At 38.5% G+C, this 15,755-nt stretch overlaps 1 protein-coding gene across 2 annotated transcripts in view; it reads left to right on the top strand.

Annotated features, from left to right (window-relative positions):
* The first annotated feature begins 177 nt into the window (after positions 1–177).
* Positions 178–15,755, top strand: part of LOC137471650 (protocadherin Fat 4-like) — a 40,316-nt gene continuing 24,738 nt past the window's right edge. For both annotated transcript variants that reach the window (XM_068186116.1, XM_068186115.1), the window contains exons 1-16: positions 178–262; positions 2,808–2,882; positions 4,358–4,429; positions 6,512–6,672; positions 7,796–7,840; positions 8,169–8,267; positions 8,589–8,678; positions 9,324–9,434; positions 10,096–10,212; positions 11,145–11,232; positions 11,808–11,917; positions 12,144–12,317; positions 12,790–12,918; positions 13,181–13,336; positions 14,187–14,367; positions 15,324–15,457. In XM_068186116.1, the coding sequence (XP_068042217.1) occupies positions 193–262; positions 2,808–2,882; positions 4,358–4,429; positions 6,512–6,672; positions 7,796–7,840; positions 8,169–8,267; positions 8,589–8,678; positions 9,324–9,434; positions 10,096–10,212; positions 11,145–11,232; positions 11,808–11,917; positions 12,144–12,317; positions 12,790–12,918; positions 13,181–13,336; positions 14,187–14,367; positions 15,324–15,457 (1,812 nt within the window). In that variant the 5' untranslated portion in view covers positions 178–192. The remainder of the gene's footprint in view (positions 263–2,807; positions 2,883–4,357; positions 4,430–6,511; positions 6,673–7,795; positions 7,841–8,168; positions 8,268–8,588; positions 8,679–9,323; positions 9,435–10,095; positions 10,213–11,144; positions 11,233–11,807; positions 11,918–12,143; positions 12,318–12,789; positions 12,919–13,180; positions 13,337–14,186; positions 14,368–15,323; positions 15,458–15,755) is intronic.

Genomic DNA, 15,755 nt, shown 5'->3' with positions numbered 1-15,755 from the left:
GAAGCCGGATTAAAAATTCCTCAGTGAGCTGCACTACAACTGACCCAAGTATGCAAAATGTCAGACTAAGCTATGTTTAAAAAAACAAACTTTGCTTTGCAGTGCCACAGTGCAGATTGTTTATATGGTACAATCTGTTAAATCTGAATACAATTAGTTTCCATGATTCTGTTTCTAGGAACTGCTGTATGGATGTCTTGGATTCCTGTATTTGTGCAGTTGGGCTATGGGGAAGGCTACAGTGTACATCCTGCTGTCACACGTGGGTATAAATGAACTTACTCCACTCTGGAGCTGTGCCTGTCTCCTTGATGCTCAGAAATCTTGGAGAAAGAGACAGAATTTTAAATTCAGTGTTGGCTCCAAGGGAAAAAGATGTTGTGTTAGGAGAAGTGTGGACATATGGTTGCCCCAGTCTGTGAATAGCATGGGCATGTTTGATGTGACTGAGTAACACCTTTCTCTTGGCCAAAGGGAATCAATGTTTTAAAAATCATTGTTTCCTGTTCTTGTTGAGTGCTCAGACATATGGGATTGTTTGGGGAAACTGCTCCTGTGCATCAGATGCTTGCTTGAGCCACTATATGAAATTTCTGTTTCCATTTAGGCACCTCCCTCCCCACTCCAGGCCAGTGTAACACCTTAAGTTATTCCTAATGTCTAAGAGAGCAGCACATACAGACTCGGCAGACATTTCTCTGGCAGCTCAGTGAAAACTAACCTTCGTGAACTGTACCACTGTGTTCTGAGCTTTTTTCCTCTATTTCTTAATAATTATGGAGTCACAGAATCCTTTGGGTTGGAAAAAACCTCCACAATCCAGTCCTATTTTTGAGCAGGTAAAGAAGACTTGACTCGTGCTAAATTTATCTTATCATAGGAATAGATTTACTGCTGAATCCCCTTCTGGCTGTATCTATAAATAAAAGCAGCCAAGGGCTTTTCCAGGCTTGAGGCCAAGTGACAGCACAGAATGGCCGTGTCCCTGAGGTCAGGGGCTCGTCCTGTCTCTGAGCAGCACCATGGTGGAGGCTGAAGGATCCATCAGCTCATTGGAAGGCTACAGCAACTGGCAAAGGTCAAATGGACTGTGAGCTTCTCTACTTTGCAAATCACAGGGGCATTGAGTGCCAAGTTCTGGGAGGTGCTGCTGTTGTTTTGGACCAAGACCCTCACAGCAAAACCACTGTTACAGCTTCCAAAGAGAGAATTAACAGAGTCGTGCTGCACCTCAACAGCAGTTTTCATTCTACACCTGCCTGTAGCGGTTTGTGTACACTAGGGGCCTTCTTCCCTCAGCTTTTGGGCTGCTTCCCCATGGATAATCTTGGAGATCTTGCTGGAGTTTGATCCTCTAAGGTCTAATGCCACCTCTCATGGCTGAGCTTCCAGGTCTCTGGGGGGCCTCTTGCTAAGAGAGCTCCCAGAGAACACTGAGGCTGCAATGCATTCCCTCTGCTTTGGGATATCCCAAAGTAGGTCTTTATTAGTGGATTAAGGCATCCAGCACATTAATATTGTGGTCAAGAGGATTTGTTGCTAGAACTTTTTGGTACAAATACCAGATTTTGTAGGCTCTGGCCTGGCTGTCATAGCCTGAAGGTATTTGGTGAATTAGGTAAGGGAACTTATTTTCCTTATTCTTCTTCACAGGAGGTGTTTTGTGCACAGATCTGCCTTCTTCCTTTGCCACATAAACTTGCAAAGTCTTGGCTATTGTAGATATGGGGAAACATCAGCCCAGGGAGGAAAATTACCCACCTGAGATGGGCACCAGCAATAAATAACACCACTGAAGGCGTAATCACTGCTGCATGTGGCCTTTGTTTAAAAAACGTGGTGCCTATGCTTGAACTTCTTTTAGTATTTCTTTAATTGCTTCTGCTTGAGTTGTTCCCATGTTTCATTTATTCAAGGCTAGGACAGCATAATGGTAATTTTATTTTTAGTTGTTTTATGCAGTTTTATTGTATTTTGTGTTCTCATTCAGCCTTCAGTAATTACTTTAGTGTCCACAATGACTAAACATGCTGGCACAATCACCTTGGGTTTCCTTGCTGTGTATTCAGTTGCTCCTTCCAATTCAAGGTATATTTACCTACAAGTGCTACATTCAATCATGTTTGTTTCCATTGTTTGTAGTCTTTGAAGTTCTCTACGTGCTTAAAATATTGGTGGGTTGGGTTTTTTTAGGCAACTTCATAAAAGTAAAATATTTTAGCTGCCTGCTGAACTTATTTTCAGTGTGTAGTATCTGTAAAGTACTAGACATGCTTCAGAGGTGTCTGCTTTCATCACATCAAATAGTAACCAATTTTCAAACAGGAATTCTGGATTTATTCCTTCTGGAACAGAGTTATGTGAAGATACTCTGCCATCACTATGAGATCAAAAGGGGCAGTGCTGGTCCCTTTGCCTTTTGACACACCCCATTAATTTTATTTCCCAGGGAATATGTACATTTCTCTCACATTGGCCAGGACATCTTGCTAATTTTTTCTCAGTTGAAAAGTTAAAATAAAAATGCGCTTGTCACATATTGTGTCATAGCACAAGCACCAACCTTGTTGGTGTCTTTTTTTATTGCCCAGAAGGACTTTGATCTCACAAGCTGAAAATGATAAGCATGTTATATAGTTTGTGGGTTGCTCTCAGAGGCTTACTCCAGTCTTTTGCCTTGTTCTTGGTGAAGCATTTCTCTGGATAATAACTAACCTATGATATGGCAAATGAAATGATTCTTTGCCAGTATTCTATATGAGAAACAGCCATCTGGTTTTGCCTTGAGTTGGATATTTTTCCTGCAGTGCTCATGGCTCTCTCCAGAGTTCTGGTTTTCGCTGTGGTAGGAGGGGTTACGTTCCTCTGTCTCGATGCACAAAGTGAGTATTGCTATGCTTATAAATACCTGAGTATTTTACTGCTTTTATTGAAATGGAACAAAATTAAATTTATTAAATTCATACAAATCAGAAACCTAGAAGTTTCAAATCCTTTGATTTATTGATAAAATAATACCTAAGCAAGCAATCTTGGTGCCCTTGGAAGTGATGTTTGGGCTTTCAGGGACTGAGTGATGGACAGGTGAAAACCATGCTCTTGTATATACAAGGGATTTTACAAGTTTTCTTCAACTTTGGGGGGTTTGCTTATTTTATATCTGCAGGAGTCTATAATTTAAATACCTAGGCTGAGGCTGAGTCTGAGGATGGATAATTTAAAAGTTGGAATCAGTTGAATTTCTTGCTGCTGCTGTTGCTCAGCTAAATTCGATTGGAGTAGTTACCATTGTTACTTCTGCTATTCACAGTGATAAGTACTTCACTAAAAGTTCTCTTTGGTGTATTGAGGCTTCCTGAAAGTGAAAACTGCCAAATTTTTATGTTTTTCACTACTCCAGAGCCTAGGCTTCGGCATATTTAGAGATGGAGGTGGTGAATTAAACCTAAAACCAGCAGCTGCTGACTAGAAATAGTCATTAGGATTCTGTTCAGTGACTTGTGTAGAAATCTGCTCACTTATAAATGAGATCATATAAAGTGATGCAGATATGAAGGCATCTACCTAGCCAGGGGAAAACATCCCACTACTTGTTTATACCAAATGTCCCTTTGAGTATCCATAAGGATGGCAAGGATAAGAAGTAGGGACATTGTTAGCATTGGTGCAAAGCCACATAAAGACCACAGGAGTTGCACAGGTATCTGTAAGAGCATGGATTGCACTCTGGAAGCTTTGCTGCTAAATGCTAGTCAAGGAAGGGGAGAAAGTTTTGGTAGATTTCTGGATTTTTGTGTGTATAGTTTGCAGATCTTAATGATTAAAAAAAAAGTCTGTCACTTTTGTCATACAGAGAAAATGTAGAGAGGTGGCTGAGGTATAAGAAGCCACTTAGGAAAGCCACTTGCATAAAAAAAAATATTCCCAAAGGGTTCTTTCTCTAAAAGTTTAAGGAAAGTAAATTTTAGGTAAAAAGCTCCTGGATTCTTGCTACCATTTCTGTGGGGAATAGCTTTGTGTTTATAGTTGTCTTGGAAGCAGAAAACAATTTCAGGGCCAAGGTACAAGAGTAGTTTCGATTACAATTTCCACAAATGGTTCATCAGAACACTATTGAGCAGTGACTCACTCTTGTCAGGCAGTAAAATCCTGGATTGGATAGGACACCAATGTTTGCCTACTCCCTGTCAGGTATTGCTTTAAACCCTTCAAGGTGCCACCATGGTAAATGTCCTGGAGCTTAATTTGAACCCTTGTGCGCATCTGGGTTTGCATATCATCAGCTTATTTACCTTCTACTATTTCTGGACACAGTCCCTCTGTGTTCTTTGTACATGACTTTTCTGTTTCTTTTTAGAAATCACAACTATCAACTGTGATGTTCCACCCAGGCCACTGGTGCTCTCAAGCTTTTTGGATGGATATACAGGTAAAATCAGGATTCTAACCTAGAATTGTCTGATCTCCTCCCAAATGCTCTTCATTGCCTCAAGTAGTCAGTGGATTTTATAATGAGTCTGTATTATTAATTGATTTACAGCAGTGTCCATGGCTGGATGCAGCAGCTGCCTACATGAAATACTGCTTAGTGGAATAAATAAATATAACCCCCCAAATTCCCTGACCCAAGAATCTCATTGTTGGAATAGACACATCAGACAATGGGAAAGAAAACGAGTACAGAAAATGTTCTCGGTTCACTTTGTCCAGCCAGTATTTGGTGTCCTTAATGGATATCCAGCAGTTTTACAAGGCAAAGCTTTAAGTTATGGCCAAAGCTTTCCCTTTGGGATATGTCATAACCCTTAGGATCTCATGCTGACTGTCCACAGGCAAACTTCACTGCTTCTGACTTTCACCAACATACAGAAAACAAACATGATCCAGTACAGTGATTTCTTTTTTACAATCATTATTGAAACATTTGAGTTGTGGAAGCTTAGCTACTGTGTCTGACTCTTGCATGGAGTTAGAAAGGAAGATAACTACCTTTCACTCTGATTCCATTTGATTTTTAATCAGCTAGCAAGAACTCTGGCCTTCTGTATGCATTATATGTGTGAATGAATCTGCTGACATATCTGATGAATAAGCAAGAGGGACAATCAGCTTTAATTTTCCCCCATTACTTCTTTTTATTTGGCTTTCTCCTCTGGAGGGAATGCTGTTTCCTAGGCAGCTGCTTGATAATTCTTGGCTGAATGTATCCAGCTCCGCATGGAGGACTGGACAGCCTATGGCAGCAGGCAAAGCTGGATTTTGTTTTCCTGGAGGGTTTTCAGCACTGCACACAGCGGAGTGGCACCACACAAAGCTGCGGCCCTGAGACCCAGCCCTGCGGTTCTGTGCTTGCTGTCAGCTCACTGCACTTTGTCCTCACACACAAATAAAATCCAGTGTCTCTGGGCTGGTGGCTGACAGCATTCCAGACACTCCCTGCTGCTGCAAGATGATGAGGTTGTATTCCTGAAACACTTGGATACCAAGAGCACAAGGCTGTGCATGGAGATTAGAGATGGGACTGTTACAGAAAGCATTTATTAACCTTAACTAGTAGTGATGGGGTACAAAACCAGTGGATAAGGAAGAAACACAGCTTGGAAGTTTCCTGAAGATCGTGGAAAATATTTGGGCTGTTCAGGAAAGACTTTGGAAAAGGGAGGGGATTATGGGTTTGCAATCTAGATAATGTGTTCCATGAGAAGATAAGTATGTTTACATGTATGATTACACACTTGATGTGAGTAAGGGAATTTTCTTTAATAAAATTGCCAGTAACACCATGCTGGGTGGTTTAAAAGGATACATTCCAAAGCAATTTCAAACAGATTTGGTATTTAACCAAGCAAGCAGTACACAGTCAATCTAACAGGAATCCTGATCGTTACAATGACAAGTCATCATATTTTCAGGAGGATAGTTCCTAAATGCATGGTTGTAGAAAATCTCATAAGAATTTATTTGAAGGTTGCAGCATTTTTGTGTTTGTGTCCTGTACAAACAGGAACACATTAAGGGAAAGGCCACACACTTTCCACCTGAATTCAGATTCACACTGGATTCTACTGCCTGATAGATGCAGCTAAAATATATGAAAGGCCCTTGTGTTTGGAAAATAATGAAAATGGCCTCTTGCAGCCTCTCAATGACTTTGGCTGACTTTGATTACATTTTCACAGTAAACATGGAAAAAAAAGTTTTGCAGCATAAAGCTGTTTTCCAAAAAAGTGGTGGAAATCTAGGTGGAAATTGTGCCAAGCTTTTTAATTATGGATATATTGTGTGTATATATTGGGAAAAAATGGTTTATGTGGTTTTAAAAGTGCATCAATACACTTGTGCAGGGTACTTAAGGGGACTTTAAACAGATCTTACAGTTTAGCTAAAAATGCCAAAATTATATAAAATACAACCAAAACTCACCAGTAATCAAGTTGTCAATACATATGAAATGAACCTGTGGATTTCTTTTCTATAAAGCAATCTAATTTTGTTCCATTTTCTCTTACAGGTGATATAGAGTGGATTACAGATGTCCCACCCAATGTGCATCTGAAATTACAAGAATTTGTATTCCCTGAACACTTGAATTATGTAGAGCTGGTAACTGATTCTCAATCTAGCAATGCAACTGTGAGGACTAGAAGGGCACTGGATGTTGAGGCTCTTGAGGTATTATTTTTACTGCATATAAAGCCTAGAGAGAAAAGTTTTCTTGACAAGTGAAAAAGAAATAGTATTAAGATAATGCATTTTAATTGTTCATTCTCTCACAGTATAGGTTGGTGTTTCAAAAAAGTGATTTGTCTGAATAGAATTCAGTATCTACCTCTCACTAATATCTGTTAAATGTCTTTAGTTTCCTATAACTAAACTTTACTGTCATCTGACAGCCAGACAGGTTCTTTCCTAGTTGTGTGTTGTACTGAGAGCTGTAAACATGCGTTATGACAGGTGCCACTTGCCTTACAACTCACCTCGCAGGAGCATGAGTTATTTCCTAAAGTGAGATTGAGCAGATGTAACTTGGTAGAAGGTAATCCTGAATCATAAGCACTTCACTCCCTAATGGATTTATGGGCCTCTGTTGCTTGATGCACAAGGGGATAGATCCTTCTTCCTAGGCAGTTCTTACTCTGGAGGATCACCAGGAATTTAGAACGCAGTATCAGTGTTTTGCCTGGTTGAAGTTGCCTCTGAATGTGAAAATGTTGTAGTACTGCGGAGTAAATAGACACAATTTATTATACAAGTGCTATTTCAGAGTAGCACTGAATTTGTGTTTTGTTCATTGCCATCTCAGAGAAGCACCGTACCTGACAGATCTGGACCAGGCATATTGTAAAAACACTGCTACAATCAGTGTGTGTGATGAAAAATCCAGTGTTTGGATGAAAATATACTTTTGATTTTTTTTAATTTACATTTGCATTTCTGATTTGGATATTTCCCAAATGGATTAAAACACCTTTTATGCTTCTTGCACGTGTTCTCCTCTATTCTCTGTCAATTTTTTGGGGGGAGAGCAGTCAGGTAAAGAGGAATGGTGGGGTCTGGGTAGGTGGGTATCAGTAGTAGAGGAATGGCAGCCAAATAAACCTTATAATATAGAGCAAAATAATTACAAAGTGCTAATTTTAAGTAGAGTGTTTTGGTACAGCACAGCTAAGGATTCAAGTACTACAAGTAATTTTGTATAATTTTGGCAAAAATTATCTTTGATAATCATATTATTAGTTCATCAATCATATTATTAGTTCATAAATTATTTATTGGTTTGTTTGTTCAATTTTAGGGTGATATAATCTGGTATTCTGTTGTTTGCCAAAGGATTGGAACAGTGAGTACAAACCATGCTTTATCAACTGTATTTATTGTCTAATTTAATGCAAATTATTATTTTCTGCAATACTATTTAATTGAAAGCTATGATGCAGGGAGTTCAGAGTACCTTGTAGAAGATAACCTGTTGAAGTCTGCTGATTGAAAGGAGTGTTTTTGTTCACAGAAAACTAAGGTAAACTTTAAAAAGTTAATTTTAGGAATGATAAACTAATTCTAAATGATAGTTTAATGAAAGGGTATCTCTTTGAGGATCTCATTTTAGATAAAATTAAATGTTAGCAGAATGCTGCCACCTCACTGTTGTCATTTCTTCCACTACCAAGACTGATGAGATAGAGAACGGACGGAAAGTAGAATTGATAGATGTAAACGACAATGCTCCAGAATTTCAACAAGCTAATTATAGTGCTTCAGTATCAGAGGTGGGTTATGGCAAATGCTGATAATTTTTTCCTGGGATATTTTTTAATTACTTTTTGGAGAGCTTCTAATGTGACCACACTGAGATTAGTTCCTCACGTGCACCCTTATGGGACTTATCTGCCCTATCCCATGGGTGTGGAAAGGAAAGGCTGGGCTGCACATACAGCTGGGGGAGTGGGGTGATGGAGAAACATTCCCAGCCAAAAATGGCAACAGGAAGTGATTTGCTAAGCAGGTGGCACAACTTTCCTGCCCCAAGTTAGGAAGGATGTGGATGGGGGCTTGTAACTGAGTATTTGATGATCTCTATTTCCTCTTAGGTATCTGGAATTAATTCCACGGTTGTAAAAGTGGAAGCTGAGGATAAGGACATTTCACCAGAATTCAGCATCCTTACTTACAGTCTTTGGGTGAGTGCCCTTTGTTAGTTGGGAACTGTGAACACCAGTTTGAATTTCATAGATCCATAGCCTGGGACCTGATCCCAGCATGCTCCCTTGCACTGTGAAGATTAATATTCTGCAAAACATCCAAGAGACCTTTCAAACTACCACAGGATCAGCCTGGCATGCAGTGAGGCCTGAGTCTTGTATCTTAACATTTGTGGAATGATTTATGGCACTCTTCAGCTACAGCTAAGGAACTCAGTGGTCCTTTGCAGTAGCAGGAGGGAGAGCTGTTTCCCCTCTTTTTAAAGTTTATATTTGATTTGCTGTTGGTCTCCAGTCCTCAAGACAACTGAAGTAAGATCATCTCAACTAAATGTAGATATCTGCAGTGGAAATCTTCACTTCTGAGCTCGTCTCTGCTCCTTTTATAGCTGGTGAAGGGAAGCTGATACCATTCCCCTGTGTGCCATAGGATAAGATAAATCAGAAATTCTATTGGCACTGACAGGGGAAGCATGTGTGGAGGAGGATCAGCCTTTTTCTTTCCATTGGTGGTGGTTGAGACATTCCTGCACCTTTATAGTGTAATAGTAAAGATGAAAAAAGAGAAAAGAAAATGTATTTCATCATCAATAATATAAAATATTTGATTTATTCATTTAATAGGGCCCAAACTCTGATTACTTTTCTATAAGGGAAGGAGATGGAAACGTCATGGTGAAAAAAACACTGGATTACAACACGGTCAACTTTTTCAATTTAACAGTCCAAGCAAAGGTATGATACAAATTAAAAGAATGACACCCACAACAGTTCTACAATGATAGTTCCTTTGTTTTATAGCATCCCAGTTTCTACAAATTTACAGCTTTGGGAGTTCCCAACCCAAATGTTCTGTCTGCAACTTGGTTTATACTGGAGACAAAGTAGCACATTCTTAATATTTCAGCCATTGTTTTCTTTCAAATACCAGCCCAAGTTTCTTTCTGTATTTCTCTTAAGTATAAATACTGTACATATTCATTCTCCACTACTGTAACACATATTTATCTATTCATTCTGTCAGATCTCTCAAATTTTTGCTGCATCTTGCCAGGTTTTTTGTCTTTTTTTAGATTTGAGTATGTATTTGCCTTCATTTCCTTTTAGAACTAAAAAGAAATAGTTTTGCTAGGATTATTGTGGTACCTAGAAAATAGTACGGTGTTCTATTCTATATTCTACGTACCTGACAGAAAATGAGAAGCTAAAGAAAGATTACCTGTTGGTAGTTTTGTTCCTAGAACTGGATTCCAGAAATGGAAGAATCTGGCAGACGGAGAGTTTTCAGGTTAAAAATGCAGCAAAACATGTGTAATAATATTTTGCTGTATTTTCCACTGAGATATGGGTCTTTTTCACAACAGTGGTTCTTATTTTCTTTTCCCTTGGTATGCAGGAAAAATTTGGAAACCAGAGTGCCACTGCATCATTAATAATTAATGTGGAAGATTATGATACACTGAACCCCTATTTCAGTCAATCTGTGTACAGTGGGAATATCAGTGAAAAACAGGTAAAAGCTTTTCTCTGAATGCTGCTGTTACCAGATAAACAGGCCATGTATTATACGAAGCATAAAATTTTCTGTGATAGAAACACGCCATTTTGTATTTTAGGGAAAAATTTTGAAAAAGAAGAAAGAAAGGGGAAAAAGCCTCCCAAATTCCTGTTTTAACAGGGCTTTTAATGTAAAATTCAAAGGGCAACTGGCTGTCCATCAGTCCTGAAATTAGTTTTAATTAGTGTAATTTCTTCATACAGCATTACAGTCAGGTAAGCAAAAATAAGGATCTGAATGGCAAGCCATGGTCTATATTACTTTTATAATTGCTTTTGTAATTACTTTTATATTACATTTTTTATATATAGAGATTTCTTGGTGGAATGTATTTGTTTGACTCAGGTTTCTGTATCTATTCTGAAAAAAAAAAAGTACAGTATTATCAGAGTAACCCACTAAAATTAAAAAGGTTCATTATTATCCCTATTTCTATGTCATTATCTTCCTGTTAATGTATTTTAAATCACAGATACTTTAAGAGTTACACCTCCGGTGTTCCTTTTGTTAGAAGTTCATCTTTAATTCTCTGAAAGGAATAATTTTAGCCCTTCTAAAATGTTTTTATATGGGCTGGAGTATTGACTTGTGTGTTGTTTTCCAGAAGAGGAATGGAACTGAAATTGTCAATACTCTAAACATAAATTCCATCTGTGACTGCAGCTTCATAATCTGGTGTTTCTCAAACACAGTGTATCCATCAAGTATCTTGGTTATCATTCTCCTCTGTAAAGCCCATATGGCAAAGAAAGAATTTTTTTCTGGATCACATTGATTAAATACATGCTTCTTGTTTCTTTAATCAAAACTGTGACTTATCTAAGGAAATATTTGAAGTTAATGTGTGTTTTTTTTCTAAGATTTTCAGGTTAATGTATGTTTTCTAGGTGGGTCCTCTGGCTGTTCTCCCAGAGGTCTTGGCTCAAGATGGAGACAAAGGTATAAATGAAAAAATAATTTACAGCATCAAGCTAGGTAAGAGCCTTTATTTTCTTCTAGACATTGACACAGTAATTCAGGATGATTCATTTGCCTGTTACTGGAGGGAATGATGAGGAAGTGCAGGGTCCATTCAGACGTCTTGAAGTGCCCACAGCTTCACTGCAGAGCCGATCCATGAGCTAAATCAGCCTGATCTCAGTCATTATTATGGGGTCCAGCTACTTCTAATATGTTTGATTGTTCTTACCCTCCTTCCAAGGAACAAAAATCAATTTCTTATTTCAAGTGTAAGCCACTATAGAGGCTTCAATTTGATCAAAGAATTTCCATTCAGGACCATCTAGAGAGAGAATTCTATCAGGAGCTGTTCCTCCTCCTGAAGAAATTTCCAGAAGTTTATGAAATGCTTAATTTGAGACCCTTGAAGTGTGAGTGTATTTTCTAGGCGTTGTCTTGAGGACAGAGTGTTTGAAAAACAGCCTTTCATGTTCCTTTTTCCTGTGGCTGAGATGTTAACGCTCAGTTAACACTGAGAAGTTAACAAAGGACAGTCAGACTTCCAGGTCCGGTTCATTCTCATTAAACCTTCCCAATTTGTTGCTTTTCAGTGAACCCCCCAGCCTATAAGAACAGCTTTTCAATCAATGACGCTGGAGTGTTGGAAGTCAAGACCTCAATTGACAGAGAAATATGTCCAAACCTTCTGGTGGGCATACAGGTAGAGATTATTTTTGTATTTTAGTCTCAGTTTCAGAAAATAATATGTAAATCCAAGTTACTGTTAATAGCATTTCTCATAGTCATTGGTATCAAGGCTCCATCCTGCCATTCAAAAATCAAAATAAAGGAAAAAGTCATTAATTATAAATATGCAGTTGTCATGTCCTTGTGTTAAGTTTGTTGTTATCAGGGCATGGAATTTACAGCTGTAAACTGTTTTCTAGGCAGCTCAGCAAGACAAGATTTTCAAAACAGCTGATGCAGTAGTTCTGGTTACTATTGGAGATGAAAATGACAATGATCCAGTACTGTCACAAGCAAGTTATAATGTCTCACTTCCAGAAAATTTCCCAAATGGGATGGAAGTTCTTCAAATAACAGCTACTGACAAAGATGAGGTAAAAAGATGATGGTTTTATGGCTGCTACAAGTACTGCACTTCTGAAATATAATATAAAATGCATTTGTGTTATACAGATATTGTGAAGAGAATTTTTTTTCTGACTGCCTAAATATGCTTAAACAAAGCAAACTTAGTTTCACTTCTTTAAGGGGTAGAGTACTGCAGACAAAGAATAAATTTTCTTCTGTTCCAAAGGCTCTTTGGAACTCCTCTGGTTTGCATAAGGTCCCAAATCTGGACATGTAGAAGTGCAAAATGAACACAAAGCTGCAAGTTATTCTCAGCCTGCATGTTATTTCTTCCATATTGTTTGCTTCTCTCTTTTTAAATTTTTGTTTTTTTGGAACTGTAATCTCAATTAAACTGGGAGATTTCATCCTTTCCACGTGGAAAACAAGAAGAAAGCATCCTAAGGGAGTAGTTAAGTGATTGTCCTATTTAATGATAAATGTGTTTCCTGTTTGCAGGGAGGCTTCCAGGGAACACTCAGTCTCACTCCAGATGACAGTCCCTTCCAGCTGAGTCCAGCTGGGATCCTAACTGTGAGGAACTCCACGCTGCTGGACAGGGAGAGAGTACCCTCTTTTCACCTACAGGTATTAAAAACAAGCCTGCTCCTCTCCAAGGTAACCTGAGGCCAACAGGTGAGACCTGATCTGTCCTGGCAGGAGGCCGAACCTTGAGTAGGGACAGCAGCTTAATTGAAGAAACAAACCCAGACTTTGAGAGCAATGTTATCTGGAGGGAAATGCCACTGCTGATACAGCTTCCTCAGCTTGTAGTTCTCATTTGACCTTTTTACTGCCTCCACAACACTCCTTTGAACAACACAGTCTTCTCACTGCATCATTTTTGCAGGTCACTGCTAGAGATCATTTGCCACCTCACCAAAAGGTGAACTCTTCTATCAACATAGTGCTGCTGGATGAAAATGACAACAGCCCAACCTTTAGAGACACACCATATAGACAAGATATTTTCCTCAATATGACTGCAGGAATGGCCATTCTTCAGGTACTAGAAATACTGAGCAAAAATGACATTTTTGAGTGGAATGCATGCATGAGTCCTTGCTTAAACCTGTGAAGCAGTTCTGTTGAGTAGGGAATCTTTTTGGAACAGCTCTGAGTTCAGAAACAATCCACCTTTCATTTCAGATCTATTGATATTTCATAATCACAGTGTCCTGGATATTTTAATCACATCCCAGATCAGGGAATAAATTATAAAGGATTTTTATTCTGGTACTGTGCACCAGTCTCAATTCCACAAATATATGACAGAAAATAAGATTCTTGAATTTAGTTGTCGTAAAGTGTTTAATAAAAACTGAATGTTGTTAGAGTCCAGAAACTCAAGGGCACAAGATTTTTGAAAGGCTGCTGAATGCTGGAGCATTGGGAGTAATTTTTAGATCCAATATACTTTTTCTAACATAGTGAACCAATTAACCAAATAAAACAGGAAATAGGAGTTGAGATCTGTAGAGAGTCACTATCAATGCTCATACTCAGATGTGCAGATTTCATGGCTCCTGATGAAATCTCTTGAACAGTCTGCCTCCAGTGCTTTTGGAATTGTTATGAAGCCAATTCTCTGAGATACAAACCTGGTGTAATTCACATGAGTTCCACAGGAGCCGGATTTTGCCTGTGCTGCTGGAATGATAGATATTGTGTGTGTGCATCCAAGAGCAAACTTTGTTACTGAGGTTTAACACAGGAATTACATAGGAAGTGGGCAGTCGAAGGTACAACCAAATTTAACTGCAGCAATATTTACCTGATTTTCCTGTACCTCTAAAATGGGAGAAGATTTGATGAAAGTACAGAACCTAGAGCAAAACAATTTTTTTTTCCTCCAGGTTGCTGCTGCTGATCCAGATGATGGCATAAATGGAGAGATAAGCTTCATCTTAGCTGGTGGCAATGAAGATGGACACTTTGAATTGGATACATCCACAGGAGAAATCAGTTTAAAAACAATAATCCCATTACAAATCAACCAGCTTAAGAAGTTTGTCTTGTGGATAACAGCTACTGATGGTAAAACAGGATTTAGTACTGGTCAACACAGCTAATCCTGGTGATGAGTTTTGGTTTTGTTTGCTTTTTTAGTTGAAGGAATGATGTCAAATAGGTTCACAGGCTTTGTTTGAATAATACCATATATTTTATCTGCTCTTGTTCATTGAAGATAAGAAACTGTCTTATTTATCCAAAGTAATTTCTGCATCTCTGGTAAAACTGCTGATGGCATTATAGGAAATCTGTTTTCTTTATGGCTGTGGGAAGAACATGTGAAATAACATATATATAAAATTATAATTTATTTCTATTTATATTATATATATAAATATAATCACATCTTCCTTTAACTTACCGACTGGTGTTGCACAGCACAGGAAACAGAAATTCAGGCAGAAATTAGAAATTTATAGCTCTTTCATCAGTCAATAAAGAGTAAAAGGAAAGTGAAATGTGCTGATTAATTTGGTCATTATTTGCACATACATGTGGGTAAACTGGAGATGCCAAGTCCATTTTTAGGATGACCAACACAAAGAGCATTTCATTATCCATAGTTATTGGGGGTTTCTTTGTTTTAAAAGAATAACAGAGAACTCAGTGAACATTCAAGACCTGAATAAGGGCAGAAATAAATGTGACCTAGGAATGGCATCCCACTCCTTGTATAATGAGAATACAAAGTGGTTTTCAGCCTTGTGATTTTTCCATGATTTGGTCAATATGAGCTCTGTGTCTTCAAATTTAGGGTCACGTGAATAAAATGGGTCTTGTGGGGAATATGGGTACAAAAGGGATTGCTCAGTCCATCCTTTGTCTGTGGTCTTGGTGAGGACCTCGGAGGCAATACCATAACAGCAGCATCAAGGATTAAATACTAAAAAAAAAAGCAGTACTCATAGAAAAGTGTATTTTTGTGAGGGTCAGTAGGTATTTTGTGCATCTGCTGAGAAATTGTTTCCTTTTGCTTGCAGGTGGGACCATTCCAAGAAGTTCATCAGTGCCAGTAGAAATCTTCGCAGTTGGAGATTCCAGGCCACAGTTTATTCAGAAAACATACAGTGTGTCTGTGGAAGAAGAGCTGGTTCCTCCTGTTGAAGTAGCACAAGTAAGAAGAACTCTATTCTATTTCTGTGTAGGACAGGGCAGCTCTAAGAAAATCCTGATTTTGTAATAGATGTGCTCTAAATATCCAAATGTCCCTGAGTAATGGAGAACTAGATACTGATACTGTGTGTTTTACATATCAAGCTTCACATGCAGTACATCTCTCAGATGAAACTTATCACCCACAGAGGTGGGTTTGCTTCCAGTTAAACCTTTGCAAATATTTAAACAGCATCTACTACCATTTAGCATTTTTTAAAACCCCCCAAAAAGCCCAAAGCAGCTCTCCAAATCAAATA

This window comes from Anomalospiza imberbis, chromosome 3 (assembly GCF_031753505.1).
Source record: "Anomalospiza imberbis isolate Cuckoo-Finch-1a 21T00152 chromosome 3, ASM3175350v1, whole genome shotgun sequence".
NCBI classification, from domain to species: Eukaryota; Metazoa; Chordata; class Aves; order Passeriformes; family Viduidae; genus Anomalospiza; species Anomalospiza imberbis.
This window is presented reverse-complemented; position numbering and strand designations above follow the sequence as displayed.